Source organism: Gadus morhua, chromosome 2, assembly GCF_902167405.1.
Source record: "Gadus morhua chromosome 2, gadMor3.0, whole genome shotgun sequence".
In the NCBI taxonomy this organism is placed as follows: Eukaryota; Metazoa; Chordata; class Actinopteri; order Gadiformes; family Gadidae; genus Gadus; species Gadus morhua.
The window spans coordinates 13,581,589-13,600,089 of NC_044049.1; the positions used below are offsets into that span (position 1 = coordinate 13,581,589).

General features: G+C 44.9%; 1 protein-coding gene across 1 annotated transcript; it reads left to right on the top strand.

Moving 5' to 3' along the window:
* The first annotated feature begins 124 nt into the window (after nucleotides 1-124).
* On the top strand, nucleotides 125-18,344 carry LOC115560697 (ATPase family AAA domain-containing protein 5-like). Its single transcript, XM_030380204.1, is given in 23 exon segments — nucleotides 125-525; nucleotides 843-907; nucleotides 1,021-1,153; nucleotides 1,156-2,773; nucleotides 2,899-2,977; nucleotides 3,074-3,241; nucleotides 3,431-3,554; nucleotides 3,791-4,051; nucleotides 4,333-4,481; nucleotides 7,816-7,966; nucleotides 10,715-11,044; nucleotides 11,442-11,538; nucleotides 11,905-11,987; nucleotides 12,226-12,359; nucleotides 12,482-12,665; nucleotides 12,930-13,103; nucleotides 13,311-13,571; nucleotides 14,019-14,080; nucleotides 14,560-14,749; nucleotides 15,124-15,269; nucleotides 15,947-16,821; nucleotides 17,185-17,337; nucleotides 17,773-18,344. Coding segments are annotated over 22 exon segments (5,502 nt in total). The 5' UTR covers nucleotides 125-525; nucleotides 843-856; the 3' UTR covers nucleotides 17,852-18,344.
* Nucleotides 18,345-18,501: the final 157 nt, after the last annotated feature.

Here is an 18,501-nt window from a genome sequence, read left to right on the forward strand (position 1 = left end):
AAACATGAGTGAAAAACATAACCGACAGGGGCGCAAGTGTTTACTTTACTTGGCGGAATCCATTTTTGTTTTGGGCGACCCCGTCTCTGTGATTGGACAGAACGTTAAGAGTCAAAGGTTACGTGTATTTGGCGCGGTTTGTGCCTGGCCAGTCAGACTAGTCCGGCGCGAAATAATAAACGTAGTCAAGCAAGTATTATTTTGATGTTAGCTATTGTCATTATTTGATATATATGTGACGAATTTAACTTTTGTACCTTATATTTTACGCCGGTATGTTCTGTTCGGATAATCTTTACACCGTTCAGTATATTGAAGTGTTGAGAGTAAAATGACTAAATCAGCTGCTTTGAGAGCGACGCCTAGCTTGTGATGACTACGATAACTCCTCGGATTCTTTTTCTTACGGGATTAGAAGTCCGGTATCGCAAAACAATGGGCTTCGATATTATCGTTTTTTTCTAGAAATAAGGAAACATAAATAAAGGGACCGAGACTGCAACGAAGCCACAACATTCCGACTGGGTAATGTCGTCTTTGTTTTTTAACTGTGTTTCTCTTGCGATTTGTTTATCTATGGATACTCTATAAAGCTCCCACTGAATTGTCAATACCATGGATTGTCATATTGTAAATGTACTTGTTGCATAAGAGTCAAGTCAATAATATTGTTTACATCGAATATAATAATGCCAATTAGGAATATATCATTACCAACAATAGTTGTTCCATTTTGAATACGACTAACTTAATAGTAAGTCCTATAATTCCTATCTCATCTAAGACAATCCGGCAACTGATTCTTTGTTGACGCATTTAACAACCTCTTTATCTCTCTACAGGTACTCGAAAAACAATGGCTGGTGTTGTGGCAATGGCGGCTGTTATTGAGGACTTTGAGATTCGGGTATCTTTTACAAAACATTTATCAATAATTTTCGTACTTAACGATGTTCACATACGTAGACTGTTTGTTGCTGAATTCTAAAACTATTTTTTCTCCCAAACCTATGTCTGCAGCGTAAGAAACCCCACAAAGATGGTGATAGCCCTGGTGCAAAGACAATCACAAACTACTTCCCCCCTGTTCCCAAGACCGCGGACAAGCAGTGCTCTCCTCCTCGATCGAGTAACATAATGGACTACTTCAGTCGTAAACTCCGTCTTCGTCCAAGGAGTCGTGCAGCCCCCTGGAGCAGTCCAAGGAGAACTGTCGAAGGCTACAGTCCATAGAGAAGCAAGCGGGAGTCACACAGCTTCCTGGAAAACCTTCCCAGAAACAGACAAAACGTAAAAGCAAAGTTGCCAGGAAGCTCCAGAAAAATGAGGCCGTCAACAGTTCAGTCGATGAGAGCGGTGAGACAATGGGGGAACTGGTCAGAGGTTGCGTCTCCCCCTCCATGCTGCGCAGTGATATCGGAGCTCTTCTCGACCAGCCCTGTGCTGAGAGTTTGACAGTTGACAAGGTCTCAGGTAGAACTAACACTTTAAGCGATGGCCCGACTAGGAAAGTTGGAAGTCACAATGGTTGCTTGAAAAGTGGGAAACCTGGAAAGACTAAGCCTAAGTCTAAAGATATAAATGGCCTGTCACCAGTAGTGCCTCTGAAAGATAAAGCAAAGCCGCAAAGACATCCTGCTGGGAATCCCAGGAGAAAGAAGACCAAGGAGGAGAAGGCAACACCAGCAGGGCCCGCGGCAAAAGAGGCTGATCAGTCCCTGGTTGATGTGAGTATGGAGGTCAACGTGGACGAGTACTCTCGCCTTAACGACAGTACTGTCACAGTCTCCTTTGAGGACTTCCTACAAAGTCAGAACCAGGGGGACGGAGCAGAGGAAGTGGGGGATATAGGGGAGGCCATGTCGGAGGTAGAGGAGATGGATACCGGAGGCCAGTTGGAAGTTGCCCTCACAAAGAAAAATATAGAGACCAGTCATCAGAACATCTCTCCCCGGACCCTCACCTTTCAAGCGGAAGTGCACGCTGTCTTAATTGAGCCGGTGAAATCTGCCAAGAGATTGGCCTCCATCTTCACCAAAAGGAAAGAAGCTGATATCAGTTTGTCCCCCCCAGCACCCACAGAGCACTTCCCTCCTCCTACTATTTTGTCTCCGAAGCGGAAATCGAACGTGGTTCTGCAAGAGGACGACCTAGAGCTCGCTGTGTTGGAGAGCGCCTCCACACCTAAATGCAGTCAGGCGGAGCGTAAGCAGTTCATGGCTGCCTTCAAGCGACCAGGCCCTGACAGGGCCAAGCCAGGCAAGATCCAGGCCAAGCAGAAGCAGCCCACTGAGACGGCTGCAGAGGAGGAGGTGGAGGAGGAGGAGGCCACGGTGGAGCCGCCAGATACCCCTCCAGATGCCCTAGCAGACGTAAAGGAGAACACCCTGGCCAAGAAGAAAACAGCGGCGAAGGGAAATAGAAAGGCCTCTAAGCAGAAGAAGGAGGTGACCCCCTCATCACTCATCACACCCGAGGAGGGACCTGAAGCTGCACTCGAAAGGACTGGAGCCACCGCCACAGCTGCTGGTGCTTGCGATGCCTCCATGCTGCCAGTCAGGAGGTCCAAAAGAGAAGCTTTACCCAGGCAGGCAGCCGAGGCAGAGGGGGAAGCGCATGTCCGGGCCTCCAGGCGCAAGATCAAGGGACAGATGGTGGACCTTCCACAGGAAGGCCCCCTTCAGATGTCCACACCGAAGTCACGCCATAGGTCCAAGAGCATGTATAAGGCACATTTGATTTCTCCACCTGACAAGAGAGAGAGCCCGATCAGGTATTTTTATTTGTTAATCATTCCATGTTGTTGGAATTGTAAAATATGGAATTCATATAGTCATCCAGGCTGTAACGGATGTTTTTTGTAAATGTAAAATGTATATGGTTCTTTTGCATTATTAGGATCAAATTTACCAGAATTCAAAGGATCTCATCAAAGGGTCAGACTGATTTGGAAATAAACAGTCCTCTTGCATCTAAGGTTGGGTTATATTTTCATACATTCATGTCATAACACCATATCATAAACACATTCCCAAGCAAGCTAACAGACCATGATTGCATTCATCTCATCTAGACACCAGTTGCATCCAAGAAGAAGACGCGGGCCAAGAGGTTGGTGGAGAGGGCCAAGGTAATCAAGCGGCAGAGCAAGAAGACGGCAATGCTGGCTGAGGAAAATACCTCTGTACGGCGCTCCTCCAGGTCTCAGGCCATCAGCAGCAAGGTCTATGTTGAAGATGAGGTACCGTCTATCTGCATCGCCGGGCGATGGTTCAGTGTAAAATGCAGATGTTTATTTCTTATTGTTAATACAGATGTGTTTTGTGTCACCATTCCATCTCCACACTCGCATTCATACAGTGCTTTGATTTTGTATTATTTTGCGTGCGTGATTGAGCTGTTGGATAATTTAAGGTGTGTGTTTTGTTAGGATTCACTCGTATACATCGAGGATGCCCAGGCGACTCAAAGTGTTTCTGACAGGCCACCCAAGAAAAAGTCCAAACAAAGGCTACGCAGCCTGAATGATGTTCTGGGGAAAGCTACAGCTCAAGGTTTGTCTCTTCTTGTTTGTTGACCGACCCATAGCCAACATAATCAGACCACAACTGGAATTAGACGGTCCACAATGGAACTTGCGGCATAATGTTCAAGTGGGAAGAAGTTTCAACATCATAAATCCATAAACGTAGGTCTTGACGGATAATAAAAAAAAAAGTGGACAGTGCCGTTTAACATTATAAATGGCACCAATGGAGTGAATGGAACGTGACTTATTTTTTTCTTTCAGACTCCAAAGTGGCCCCTCTTTTCCAGGACAGGAAGTCGGCAAGGCCGTCCGCAGTTGGGTCCATATTTGACGAGGGCAGCCGGGAGGGATCGGAGAACTCCCTGGATGACGAGGCGTGCCGCGCCCGTCGCCAGTTCCTCAAGAGCGGCCTGCCGGACTCCTTCAAGAAGCTGATTGTCAAGACGGAGGCGACCATGGAGGCCTACGCCCTCTCCTGCTCCTCCTTCCATCCTGTGGTGCACGTGCTGCAGACTCCTAAGGGTACGGCCTCTCCTTCTCACCAGGGCTCCTGAACTCCTCACTGACCCCACCTGCCTCTTAAAAAAAAAAAGAATTGGCTTGTTCAGTAGAGCTTGCGTCGTTGTCAACCTACAGACATATCGATATCTAGCTTTATCTATATCGGTAGCGCTTACATTCATTGGAGGGGAATAAGTAAGATGTCACTAAGGAAGGTGAAAATAGTATAGCAATTAGCTCAATGTCGTTGTTTAATACACTAGCCAGCATTATGCATGACTGTATGTTGTGTGTTTATACAGATTGTCCTCTATCGACTTTACCTTGGCCTGCGTCCTCCTTCCTGCACTCTGTGAAGGACAGCTGGCGTCGGCCGTCCAGCCCCATCCCATCGCATGAAGGACCCCTACAGCTTACAACTGCATCGGCCCCAAGAACCTTATGCGATAGGGTAGGTTGACTTTCATTCAGTCCCAGTTAGGTTTCTCTGTTTGCTCAGACCAAGTTCAAGCACAAGTACTTGCATTTCGGTACTCACCCATATCAAGTACCGAAATGAGCGACGTTGTATTTGGGAAGCCCAACCTTCCCCAACGAATAACCATGTTCAAAAAAACGTATTGGGTTGGGCTCTACAATGTTACGTTACATAGCATAAAATGGTATCGGGTGAATGTGTCAGAAGTGTTTTTGGCATGTTTTTATTCTGAGAATGAAAAAGTACAATACAATGTACAATGTAAATGTAATGCGTACAGAATAGAAATGCCCCAAAAACAGACACACTTCCTCAGATGAAAAGGGGTGATTCAAGTACGGAACAAAAAACAAATCAATAAAGTGCAGGAGGACATGTCAGTTAATAAATAATAATAAACAATAATTTTAGGAATAAAATCCAAATCGATTATTTATAATAATAAATGAAAAAGGAGAGGACAGTTGGTTGAGAAAGTTCTCAGTACAACTTGTCTATAAGTCTGCTGAGAGATTTGTTGTGTGTTGTATATTCGAGCTCAAATATAGTGTTGTATATTTGAGCTCGAATTCAAACAAAATTTGACACGTGGACGATTTCAGCCACGTCCACACGGGCAAAAACAATCTTTCCCCCTCCATTTTCCTTTGATGCGTTTCAGGAATATCTCCGTAAAGACAGACTCATTGCAAAAATGCGTTGAGCTGTAGAAACGCTCTAGTACATATTCAAGGCGCTCATCCTCCACAAAAGAAAGTGGAGCGCATCAAGCCTGTGGCTATCCAGCCTGCGCGCTGTATACAAACAGCTAGTATTACATTTACCACGGGGCTGTATTTAAAGCTACAAAAATAATCCAAATCCAAAAAATTCAATAATAATTCAATGCAACGCTAACGTCGCCCAGCTGGTGAGGGGGAGATGACGTCAGCGTTTGCATTTCAGGCATCCACACGTAAACGCATAGGTCAGTTTTAAACTTATCCATCCTGGGAGCTAGTTTCAGAAAAGTGTGTTTTCGGACAACGAAAATGGCGGATCGGTTTGGACTATCAGCCCAAATCCACAAGACTTGTGTGTTTTCACCCAAAAATCGGTTCCGTGCGCATGAATCAGTGTCTCTGCATCTAGTGCAGATAACATTGGTCTGTTTTTTGCAAAATTTCTCAGATTTCTACTACTACTACTACTACTACTACTACTACTACTACTACTACTACTACTACTACGCTCATCATAAACTCTGTCAGGTAGAGGGCCAGAGAGAATTAATCGATGCCGACACATCTTTCTGGCAAAGTCACACAGCATAACTATGTTTCTTTTTGTGACCTCGGTTAGTCTCCTCCTAGTATCGTTGGTGCCGACCTGAACTTAAATGTTGTCGAAACTAGTGTCGGTGTTTGGTGCATCTAATCGAACTCCGCATGTGGTCTGACCGCATGTCGGCACCCTAAGATAAGCTTTGTAGTTAGAGTCCTGGCCCAGGGTAGGCAAATGCCTTCGATGGCGTGTTTAGGACAACTTTACGTGTGACAGAGTCGCAGATGACTAGAGTTTTTCCCCCCGAGGCAGGCTGCTGTCCGCCTTCGTAAGAGGTGCTGCCGACAGGGTTGCCTTGACGGAGCTAGTGCTAACGATGGCATCAGCTCTACGAGTCCGCCTGGTGGGTCTCTTCTCTATACTTTCTGGAGTAGTCTTCTTTATGCTTGCTCCCTTTCCTCCTCTAACTGACAGAAACGTCTCTAGCAGAGCTATCTTAGCTACGAGAAAAGCGGAGCAATGGCAAGAACACCCGGAGTCCATGCTTAACGCGTTTGATGCAGAAGCAGCTCCAACAAGGAAACAGCAAATACAATACAGTGTGTGCAGTACAGGTCGCAAATATAAAAAAAGGATTTACAATGATATCGCTTGACGTCAATACAACTTCACAAAGTGTTTAGCATTATCGACGCTAAGCATCCATGTAACCGAACAAACCAAGCCGGCTAGCCGGAAGTTGCGTCAGCGGCGTCGCACAGCAGCCTCGTGTCGACCTCTGGAGCACAGATTACGAACACGAAAACTTAAAATGTCTTTCTAAACTCTCGGTCAGACTGCGGTGTTTCAGTTCTTGTTTCGTTGCGCACCTTAATGTTCTTTCCTTGTCATAGAAGTGGTTGAAGCACACAATGAAAGGCCTCAACTTAGGGGATCCGCGTTCCGGTAGCGTGGCCGGTGCGGTGCGCACGGGCGATGGTCGGGGGTGATGTGAATATCTCCCCGAGAGCCTCCATCAGAAAGTCAGCTGTTAACTGTTTCGGCTCCTTGCAGTCTCGCTGCCGTCCGGTATATTCACAATTCGAAGATTAAGTCGGCGCAATCTGTTTTCCAGGTCCTCTACTCAGTCTAGCAGGTGTTTCTTCTGGGATCCCAGGGATTTTACCGTTGCCTCAGCCGAAGTGAATGTTTTCAAAGTATTCTCCACTCTTGTTTCTGTTTCGGTTAGTTTATTAAATGAGCGGGCTTGTTAACTTTGGAAACAGGTTGAGTGTTGTCTGGAGCAGAGCCTGCGCTCGTGACCATGCTGGCTAGCTGTGGCGGTTGCAAATTAGCATAAATTATGTTATCCTGAATAGCTGTTTGCAACGTTTTGATGGCATTTCTTACTTATTAGATTTCTAATGTGCATTCAGCAGCTTGTTGTGGGGCAAAAAGTGAAACGGGGCCGTATTGAAGGTAAATAATGTTAATTAGTCTGGAGCCTCTCCTTGCGCGTCTGCTCACTACATCGTCTAACCCGGAAGCCTCGTATCTGAGTAGTTTGAAGAGTACATGAGCACAGTATTTGGTCTGAGTAGTTGTATCGGTGCATCACTAGTCTCCGTGGCCGTAATGCGCAACTCGCACTCTCCTCTGAGAATTCAGAGGTGCGTGAGATGTGACAAACTGCAGTAGGAACCTTGCGCGACAATCAATTGAATTGGCGAAAGTATTAAATATTAAGCTCAGAAGGCTTCTCTGAGTCTATTTTGCCTGTGTATTGCTTATACATTGCACTTGACACTGAAATAATCTAGATATGTATATAGTTTAGGAGTATCATTATTTTCTGGGTCCCTTGACTTTTTTTTGATAGTGGTGAATGAAGGCAGTCCATTTGCAAATTCGGTTTATTTATTTCGGCAGCACATTTTATGCATCTTGTTTTTAAATGGGCTATAAGCAGGAATACATGCAATCATTCTGATAAACATAATAAAATGCAATTTGTCTGCGTGTGTATTACTATTTCTGAAACTAATGGCCCTCATCCTTCCCTCAGGGTACTGGCCAGAGGCCAGAGCTGTCTGACCAGGTCCGTCAGCTCCTCAAGGAGGAGATCATCTCCTCCAATCCCTCCTTCCCCGCCCAGAGGTTCCTCACACACTTCCTCAAGAGACGAGACCATCACCTCCAGCAGACCACTGCCACGGGTCAGTATATAATACCAATCATAAAGCACCTTTCGAAAAGGGTTGCAAAGGGCTTTATGTTACAAAAACTCTTGGAACAGTAAAAAATGTAATACAATGGAAGTGGAAATACTAGACTACAGCAGCATCGATGTACATTATTGCTAATTGTTCTCTTCTTGGTTCTTTCTTTGTAGAAAACATGTCTCATGTATACGTGATGAAAAAAAAACCCACTACTACTGTTTAATAGTGTTCATTAGGGGTAACCAAAACTCTGGTGTGTACAGCAGGGTTAAAAGATACAAACATAAAACTAAATTGGGAACAATTTAAGTGTTTTACTGTATATTCACATACCGCAGTGCAAGTGAACATTGGCTTTTAGCATCGACTGCTATCAAGATGAATGACCAACACATAACAGAAAGTGATAAATTTAGGTTGATGAAAAAAACGTTTTTATTATTTCAGTGGTTTACTGAACAAACTATGGGTCTTTCTTTCGTAAATAGAAATAGGTATGTTAATACTGCTGCAATATACTTATAAAAATATACCATTGACTGAAAAGTAAATAAAAAATATTCTCAAATAAATACAAATTATAATAAAATGAATACCCATTAATTAATGGAATTTTGTTCTTGAACTGCTTCACATTCGAATTGCCATCTTTTTTTTTTTTCACACGACAATAAAATAACAAATGGTTGAATTGAATGGCGTTTTGCGAAAAGGAAACCTACTTTTATTTGCACCATGGTATATTCCTTACGGCTCTCACCAGTGGATAAATAATCTGTTTAACCAATCACATTCGGGTATGTTTATCATAGTCTCCATGGACACTGTACAAGTTGTAGGAAATGGTGGCGGTACACCCTTTTTGCGTTTCTCACCACAGTGTTCACACTGGTCATCCTTACCATCGATCATCCATAGTGGCTGAACGATTTGTGAAAATAATCGAATTGCTAATTTTCTTTTAAAGTTCCTTATCTTCTGTATTACACCCCTTGCCCACTGCATCCGTCCGTTGACGGATCTCATTGACTTTGCATGGGGCGATCCCGACCGTTCTGTCGGCTCCGTCTCTTGCGTTCAGAAGTTGAGAACATTTTTACTTTTCAGGCTGTGACGGATCCGTCAGCCAATCAGATTGTGGCTGCATCTGGCTCCGTCGGCAAATACCACTCGCCCATCCGTCAGACACGCCTTGCGTCGTCCGTTGACGGACGGATGCAGTGGGCAAGCTGCGTTACTCACTAAACAAGCAATACATAATTAGTATGACCAACACAACTTTGGATACAGCAAACTTATAAATGGCTCTTTCCTGTAGGCCAGGTCTACGTGTTGATGTTGTAGGCCAGGCCTACATGAAATGAAATGAATTGAATTCATATTATAAACTATTTATTTAACTATTAAATTATAAAATTGAAATAAATATGAATCTTACTAATCTCCTGTCAGTTACAGTAACAAATCACACAAACTAAAGTGCAGAAATATAAAACATATGTGCCTCTACCAATCTAAAAATATGTAGATGACTCAAAGTCTTTGGAATAAACATGTACGGTAATGTATACATGTGCGAATTGACCACATGTTTCGGGTAGTAGCGAAAAACACTGTTATTCGCTCCAGCCTGCTATAGATTTAGCAGTCTGGCCAAAATATTTGCGGGATGTCATGCTGTACAGTTTCTTTACCAAAGCCTTAAACCCGGCCTCGTTCACCGTGTTGAGGGGCATCATATCTTTCCCTATAAACTCTGCTTACTAATCGCCTTAGTAATTTTGCGTTTGTATATACTCTTGATCATTTCGGTCAGTGATCGCTGCCGGGTGGTATTCAGCCTTCTTGCCTGGTTGTAGGGTTCTTTTATGTTTTTTTTTTTTTAATATATATTTCAACCTCTGTTAAATATGCATTGATCATTAATCTCGATAGCGGTTGACGCTAAAATCCAATGTGTCAAACTCTAATCAATAATTACCTCAAAATACCTGGAAAGGCACAGAATCCAAGTTGCTTGAAGTTCAGTGTGACGTTTTCAGTCTGAGATGATTTGGGGAGGCATGTCATCTTCTGGTGTTGGTCCACTGTGTTTTATCAAGCCCAAATTCAACGCCGCTGTCTACCAGGACGTTTTACAGGATTTCATGCTTCCTTCTATTGGCAAGCTTTATGGAGATGCTGATTTCATTTTCCAACAGGACTTGGCCCCTGTCCACACTGCCAAAAGAACCAATACCCGGTTTAATGACCATAGGATTACTGTGCTTGATTGGTCAGCAAACTCGCCTGATCTGAACCCCATAGAAAATGTATATTATAGGTTTTATCAAGAGGAAGATGGGAGACACGACACCCAACAACGGAGATGAGCTGAAGGCCGCTATCGAAGAAACCTGGGCTTCCATAACATGTCAGCAGGGCCAAAGGCTGATCAACTCTTTGCCACTCCCATTGATTAAGTAATTCATGCAAAAGGAGAATAAGACCATACTGAAGATTTTCGGAACAATTATGCATACCATTCAGACCCCTTGTGTTAGGGTTATGCAATGTGTTTTTTGATGTAACATAAAATATTTGCATATGTCTGCCATTTCTCTGTCCATTACTACGATCATACAACCTTAATACTATTTATATTCTAGAAACTCGACTAAAGCACATGGTCCATATGTGGTGGTCGCAAGCAAAAACATGAATGCAACACAAAAAGTGAAATGTTTTTGTGTGCCGTTTCAGGAACCATGCCAGGACATTTACCAGTACCGTTTGGGGGGAAGAGGAAGAGGGTGACTGAAGTGGAAACCTCTGGGAAACAGGCGAAGAAACAGAGGTCCGTCCGCACAGAGGAAGAAGAGCCGCACGCCATTCCCACGCCAAAGCCTGAGCAACCCAAGAGAGGCGGTCGTGGCAGGGGTGGCCGCGCCCAGAGATGCAAGCTGCAGGAGGTGGAACAGGAACTGAAATCACAAACTGCATTGGAGACTGCTTCTACTCCGGCTCCTTCCCAGGAGGGCTCTGTGATCGTGCTGGACGACTCTCCTCTGGCTGGCAGCGACGGCAAGGAAGGTGAAGGAGTTGGTCCATCTTTCCTCCAAATTGAGGGATGGGCCTTCACGATACTGATCGTGAAGGCCTGACTCGGCCTCAATCTTATCGGTTGACCAGAAATTATTGTTAATGCAATCCTTTGTCAGAATATCATTACGTTTTGATCATGATTTTGTATGTTTTTCCCAAAACGATAAATGATTTTTGGTTGTGGACACATCAGTATTCATGAAGAGGACAGAAAATGTCGAACACTTTCCCAAATTGAAAAATAAAATGTATAGCTGTAGTCCACCGTTAGTGTAAGTTCAGCACACATAAATTATATTATCCTGTTCTGATACAAATTAGAGTGCTTGCAGAGAAATGTTAAGCGTTAAGTGTGTTAATTATTTTATGTTTTTAATATTTCTAGATGTAATGAAGGAGGAGTTGCTGTGGACTGAGAAGTATCAACCTCAGAACTCCAGCGACGTCATCGGCAACACCGCCTCAGTCAGGAAACTGCATGGGTCAGTCGATGGATTGCGCTGCCTCTTGCCTACTACTGCCCTACCTCTTACTGCTCTCTCTGTCTGCTCTACCTCTGCCTGTACTTCCAGCTATACTTCTGTGTACCACTGTGTCACTGAAGCACAGTCAACAGACAAGCTTTGTCAGTGGTGAAATATCACAGACTGGCATTGGAGCTTTTCGCATTAAAAAACACTTTAATCCTTTTATTCAGAATTATTTGTGTTTACCTGACATACCCTTCTATGTCAGGGAGTCCCCCAATCGCAATGCTTGGTTGCCACTGTCATGGTTCTGAAACGTATCCTGTTAGTAGGAGTACTCTGACAACACTGAAGTGAAGCCTTATGTTGTCTGTCGTCCAGCTGGCTGAAGGAGTGGAAGCTACGCACTGACCGTGAGGAGGGGAAAAAGCAAAAGGATTCAAGACCAGAAGAGATCAGCAACGGTGAGAGAAGCACAGTTTAATGTTTTTTACTTTTACCTGACATTTACCGCTCCTTTTTTACTGCTCTCCACATATGACATTGTTGTACTGCTGTGTGTTGTACTCACGGAAATATCATATATACACTTAAAAATAAGCTATTACAAAATACTGTCAAGAGGACTTTAACACCCTCCCATCTGGTGGCATTTATAACACAGAGTTAACACCCAGCGGTCCTTTTTGTGGCGTCCTCTAGACTCGGACTGGGGGGGCGAGGACCCCTCCCAGGACCAGGAGGACATGCTGTGCAACACTCTGCTGATCACTGGACCCACCGGGGTGGGCAAGACCGCTGCCGTCTACGCCTGCGCCCAGGAGCTGGGCTTCAAGGTGAGCTCAGCAACGGCAGTTTTCCCAGACATGCATCCACTAGTGGCACTGCTCCACCACTGGATTAGTAGCACCTCTGCAGGCAGCCCTGAAAGTGTCTGAGCTCCTCCTCCTCCCGGTAGGTGTTTGAGGTGAACTCGTCGTCCCAGCGGAGTGGCAGGCTTATCCTGTCCCAGCTAAAGGAGGCCACTCAGTCCCACCAGGTGGACATCCAGGGGGTCAACGCCCACAAGCCTACCTACTTCAACAGCTACAGCAACAGCATCAGCAGCCCCACAAGCTACACCCGGCCCTGCTCGTCCCCCAGTAAGAACCACAGTTGGTCAGGCCAGCAACCGTTGACTCTGGTTGATTAGACAAGATAGGTTGTTCTCTGTTAATCCAAGACAGGAAATGTTGGCTTTGTTTTCATCTAATTATTAAAAAAATGAAAATACTCGAGTTATCTCATTTACATTATGAACAAAATAGTAATAATCATTAAAAATGTATGCTTTGTTTAGTGTCTTTTAAATATTTATATTATCATAGCTTGGGATCTGATGGAGATGATATCTCTCGCCCTCATAGGGAAGGTGAACTCTCCTCGCAGGGTGGTCTCCTCCCCCAGTAAGCAACCCCAGTCCCCGAGGGGCGCAAAGCGGGGTTCCCTGGCCCCTACTTCCCTGGCCAGCTTCTTTAAAATGGGACGCCCTAGAGGCAGCAAGGAGGCGCCCGTTGCGAACAAGGCGACTCAGCGTACTGGTGAGATGCAATTCTTCTTTAAGCATGAACATTGCTGCTAGCAAAGGGCATATCTGATCTGAAACCATAATAATGATAGCAGTGCACCGTTAGGCATTGAACCAAAACCCCTGGCTGTGTTACTGCCACGGCTCTACCAAATTGAACTTTGGTTACACAGCGACACATTACACCAGATTACATTACCATTTACTCTGTCCTCCAAAGCGGCTCCAAATGAATCCATGAAGCCTGCTGACGGTTCCAGTAAGTTGAAGGAGCCGTTGAAAACGCCCCTGGCAGCCAGGGGTGCCGGCGGCGGGGGTAAGGAGTCTTCTAGCAGCCGCGAAGAGCAAAACAAGAAGACGGCCACCTCGCTTATCCTCTTCGAGGAGGTGGACGTTATCTTCGATGAGGACCACGGGTTCCTGGCGGCCATCAAGACGTTTATGACTACCACAAAGAGGCCAGTCATCCTCACTACCAGCGGTCAGTAGATGGTTCAGTACAGTGGTTTAGGTTGCTGTCCCCACAGTGGTTAGTATATGGCTTAGTACATTATTATAGGTGTGACCTGTAACATTTTTCCGGTGCTACTAAATCGGAGTTACAATGAATATCAATGACTCCACCTTCGTTCTTGTGTCACTCCGTTACTAACCAGTTATCCTAAATTATGTAACGAACATGGTAATTAGTATATACTTTAGTACAGTATCTTAGGCGGCTGTCCCCACAGTGGTTAGTAGATGTTTTAGTGCAGTGTTTTAGGCTGCTGTCCCAACACTGATTGCTGGCTTTCGGGCTAGGTAGGGTTAAGAAAATGGAAAATCTTGATGGGATACAAACCGTTAGTCGAATGTAATAAACCCTAAAATATTCTATAATATTTGAAAGATTGTGATCTTTTTTTTGTTTAACTCTCTACATTTTTAGATCCCCACTTCAGCAAAATTTTTGATGGCCACTTGGAGATTCACTTCACAACGCCTTCTATGGTGAGCCATCGATTTGCATAGAGTTACAACTATGTTTTTCTCTTCCATTGTTAGAGTAGGAACGTGTGCCTTCCAAACCAAATAGCATTTAGTAATTTACTAGACTCTTGGGTGAAGTGACATGCAGGGAATTCAGATATAATGAATGCTATTATGGGCAGATACGGATTGTGCAGTCTCCAGCCATTGGGGTTCGCACCAAGAATATTTCAGCTGGTCATCTTGAAGGCCAAAGTGCACAGCCTGAATTTGCCTTGAATTTGTAATCGAATCAAATCGTTTTTAACGGGGCAAAGCACACATCATGTACTCCAGCCTATTTTGGACGCCGACATTTAAAGAATATTAATTTGCATCCCGTGTGCTTGGGCCTTAACACTCAAACCACCACAAGACCATCCTGCCCACATCATTTTGAAACTCAAAACATGGGTTGTATAATTCTTTGCTAAACACAATTCTTTTCTGCTTGCTGGCAGGTAAACGTGAGCAGCTACCTACGTCTGTTGTGCCTGACGGAGGACATGAGGACAGACGCCCAGGATGTATCCACCCTACTCAGCCTCAATAACGGTGACATCAGACAGAGCCTGCTGCAGCTGCAGTTCTGGACCTGCAGCACTGGGAGGCGTCACAGAGCCCAACAATCAGATCAGTTGGATGGCATTGGTTAGTCATCTCTGGATCTCTCTGGGAGCGCTGTGGTTGGTTGTTCTGACACTGTCATTTTGGAAACCAAAATGTTAAAATGTCTACTTGTTGCTATCGTAGTGTCAGGATGACCTTGGATGTACAGGTTATTAGTAGAGTTTTTGTATACTGCTTTCAACAAAAAGAAAAATCTGACCCTACACATAAAGAAATATCACGTTTTTTTTATATAATGAAACGGCATTCATTTTAATACCATGACTATCTCGACGATCAAGGACTAAATATGAAAACCAGGTCTGACTCAGTATCTGCTGTCCATGACTTCAATAAGACGTTCATAACTGTCTTGTCTGATTTAGTGTACTTTCCTGTGTCGGCTACAAAAGCAGAACTGAGAATCAAGGAGCCAGCGTGTGTGTCCTCCTTGGGCGGCAGCGGCCCACCAGACCTCCCTCTGTGGGACACGGGCTGTGCTGAGAGCATGCTGGGCCTCGTGAACGTCCAGCCCCAAGGCAGTGTCCAGGACCGGCTCAAAGTAAGCTGGGACACTACTGTATTGATCCCAGGCGGGTTCATGGGCCACAGCAGCAAGTACAGGATAGTAATCGATGCAAGAGAATGAAAATAATATAAAATGTCTATTGACTAATAACTTCCACATTTTATTTCACTGTGTATAAGAGAAGTGGATAGTTATATGCAAATTATAGTAAACTTTATGAGGTTATAGTCGGGACTAGGGATGCAACGATTATAGATACTGATGGTACGGTTATAGTCTGAGGGAAAAACCCAGTTTGACGGTTTCATGATTATTACGCATTCATTATTTAAAACTACATTGCTCATTTCTTATCTATTTAAATTAATTTATCGGATTTTACATTTGACCAGAGAAAATCCTTTCTATTATGGTTTTCTTAGTTTGTTACAGCTTTAGTTAAAAGGGCCGCACAACATTTTAAGATGCTTCATTTCACATTTGTTCGTTCTGTCTGAAGGTTCTGGAAATGATCTGTTAGTTAAATTATTGAAACGTGTGTGTGTGTGAGTTTGAGGTGTGTGTGTTACCATGAGCCTTATTCACACTCACATTTAGGACCGATTTCTGTACAAGTTTTTCTGGCAGATTTTCCTTGGGTATGGGCCCTCGCCTATAGTTGAACTTTATGGTGTTAAATGAAATGTTTTTTAAATGTGTTTTGTCCTCAGAAGGAGACGGCGGCCTGCTGGGAGCTGGTGGCGGACTGCCGGCGCCGCAGGGTGGACCTGCTCTACTCAAACATGCACACCCTCCTCCCGCTGCCTGTCACCCGGCTCCCAGTGACACCCCTGCTGACACCAAGCCAACCCCGACCGGGGCCAACGGCCCTGTCCGGCACCTCTGCCCGTCAACGCTTTGAGGCCCCGACGCTCCCCTCAAAGGCCCTGAAGGCGGCCGAGCTGGGCGACGCCCTAAACGACGGCAGTCCGGTCAAAGTGTCGCAGAGGATGAGGAAGCACAAGAGGCTGGCCAAGAAGGACCCGTTGCACTCGGACTCGGAGGACGACTTCCTCTCTCTGGCCGAGCCTGCGGTCACTGCGCCGTGCGAGGTGGAGGCGGTCTGCGCATCAGGGGCTCTGGACCCCCTTCAGCCTCCCCAGAGGCGGAGGAACGAACCTCTGACCCCCCAGCAGAGAGCCGTCAGCGGGCCCGTCTCCCACGGCCTCGCCGCCATCGCCGATTTCCTGGAGGACATGTCCTTCATGGATGCCTGCTCACCGACGGGGGGCGTCGGAGGAGGGCGGGGACGGGGCCCGTGCGTCGCACAGCGCCCGGCGCAGGTGAAGGACGGCATGGTGGACGAAGCCAGGCTGGAGGACCCCGGGCCCGGCAGCAGGGAAGCGGAGCGGGCTGTGGAGATCCAGGCCGCCGTGGAGTCCATGAGCTTCCAGAGGTGCCGGGCAGGTCTGACTGAGGCCCAGGGAGAGTCCCAGGCCCTGGGAGGAGGAGAGCTCGGGGAGCAGGCGGGGCTGGAGCTCAGCCTCCCAGTGGCTGACCATCAGAGAGGGTTCAGCCTCACTCCTCATCCTCCCTGCCAACCAAAGTGAGTCCATGTGTCCTCTGCTGTGCTAATCAATGACGTTTACTTGGTATATGTTTTACTGTTAGAAGAATTGCTCTTGGGCCAAACCCATCTTTCTATATTAGAGATGCATCCTTTTTTTATCATCTTTACATGTTCAATCTGATCAGGTCTTTCACGTACAGGATAACTTTTTGTACTTGTGATGACAATGAATACGATGACAGTTCATCATGTTTTTCTAAATAGAGGCAGCCTTCTTGACGCGCCGATAAATATAATTCATATATTTTTTATATCAAATCATAAAAAATGTGTATCCAATGGACAATATTTCTAAGATCGCACTATTATACCAAACTATTGTTTGTGTCTGTGTTCCAGGCTGCTCCAGAAGTGCATGGAGTTGTTGCTACTGTCCCGGGGAGTGTTTAGTACGCTGGGCAGCAGACCCCAGCTCTCCCTGGAATACCTCCCCACCCTACGCACCATCTGCAGAGCCGAGCAGCTTAAGGAACAAGGAAAGGTGAAACGAAGGTGAGCTCCAGTTAACAAGCTGCTGGGGTCTGGACCATGACACAATCTTACTTATTGTCTTCAGAAATATGCATTTGGCTCAGCCAAAGTTTCTCTTCTGGATAGTGTCACTGAAAATCGACTATTAATTTGTGGACTAAGATGTGTTTGCGTGACCTTAGCTGTTAAGAACGTTTGTCTGTGTGCAAGAAGTGGAATAGTGCTTATCTCGGATGCCGTGTGGGGACTAAAAGGAACCCAGGTTTAGCAAATCAAGGCGGTTTGATGAGCAAACCCAGGTAAAGGAAACGTGTTGCTTTTTTAAAATGCATGTATGTTAAAGTGTAACAGATGCAGAAGAAGCCTAAATACAAGCACAGCAAACAAATGTATAATCTCAGCCCGCTCACGGTTTCAAAAAGACATTGATTCATATTATTGTTTCTTATGCTTTAGGTTTCTGCACTACCTCGACCTTATCCACCTGGGTCTCTCCCGGGACACCTTGCAGCATCTGGCCGGGGACTTCCCCTGAACACCTGGACCCTTAAGCTCTGTTCTCCTTTAGCTGGCATCAGCTGCAACTGTTCATGTGAAGGAAGTGTTAAGTTAAGTTTAAGTGTTTTTTTTAAGCCACAGGTTAAGACCAATGAGTACACTTCCACACAGTACACTTTGTATTAAAGCTCAAATGTTAAAGTTCACTGTAAAAACAATAAAATATTCTTATAAATAACAATGAAGTCAAATTATACTATAATTGGTTTTAGGACTTGTATACATTGGTTATTTATGTGTGTGTTTGAGAGAGTTGTACATTAGTGTTTGTATGTTTTTGAAGTCACATTTTACAATTGTAATTCACACAAAGTAACAGATCTGGTGCTAATTTGTAAAATAATGTAGTAAAATTGTGACCTGTAAAATAGTCAGTGTAAAAAAGGATGTTTGATTGTGACGCATCTAAACTATTCAAAAGTAATGTCAATGTATTATGTTGTTGAAATAAAGTTGACCAAAAAACATAACTTTTGACGTCTACATGCTACATACTAGATGGATGTAAGCATTTTGAAGAACCCGGTGGCAACCCCCTACAAGTGCTCCAATGGAATGCTAACGGCTCAATACCCGTTGAGGCTCCTGAGATGGACACTTGGAGCAGAGAAGGAATAACAGAATTTT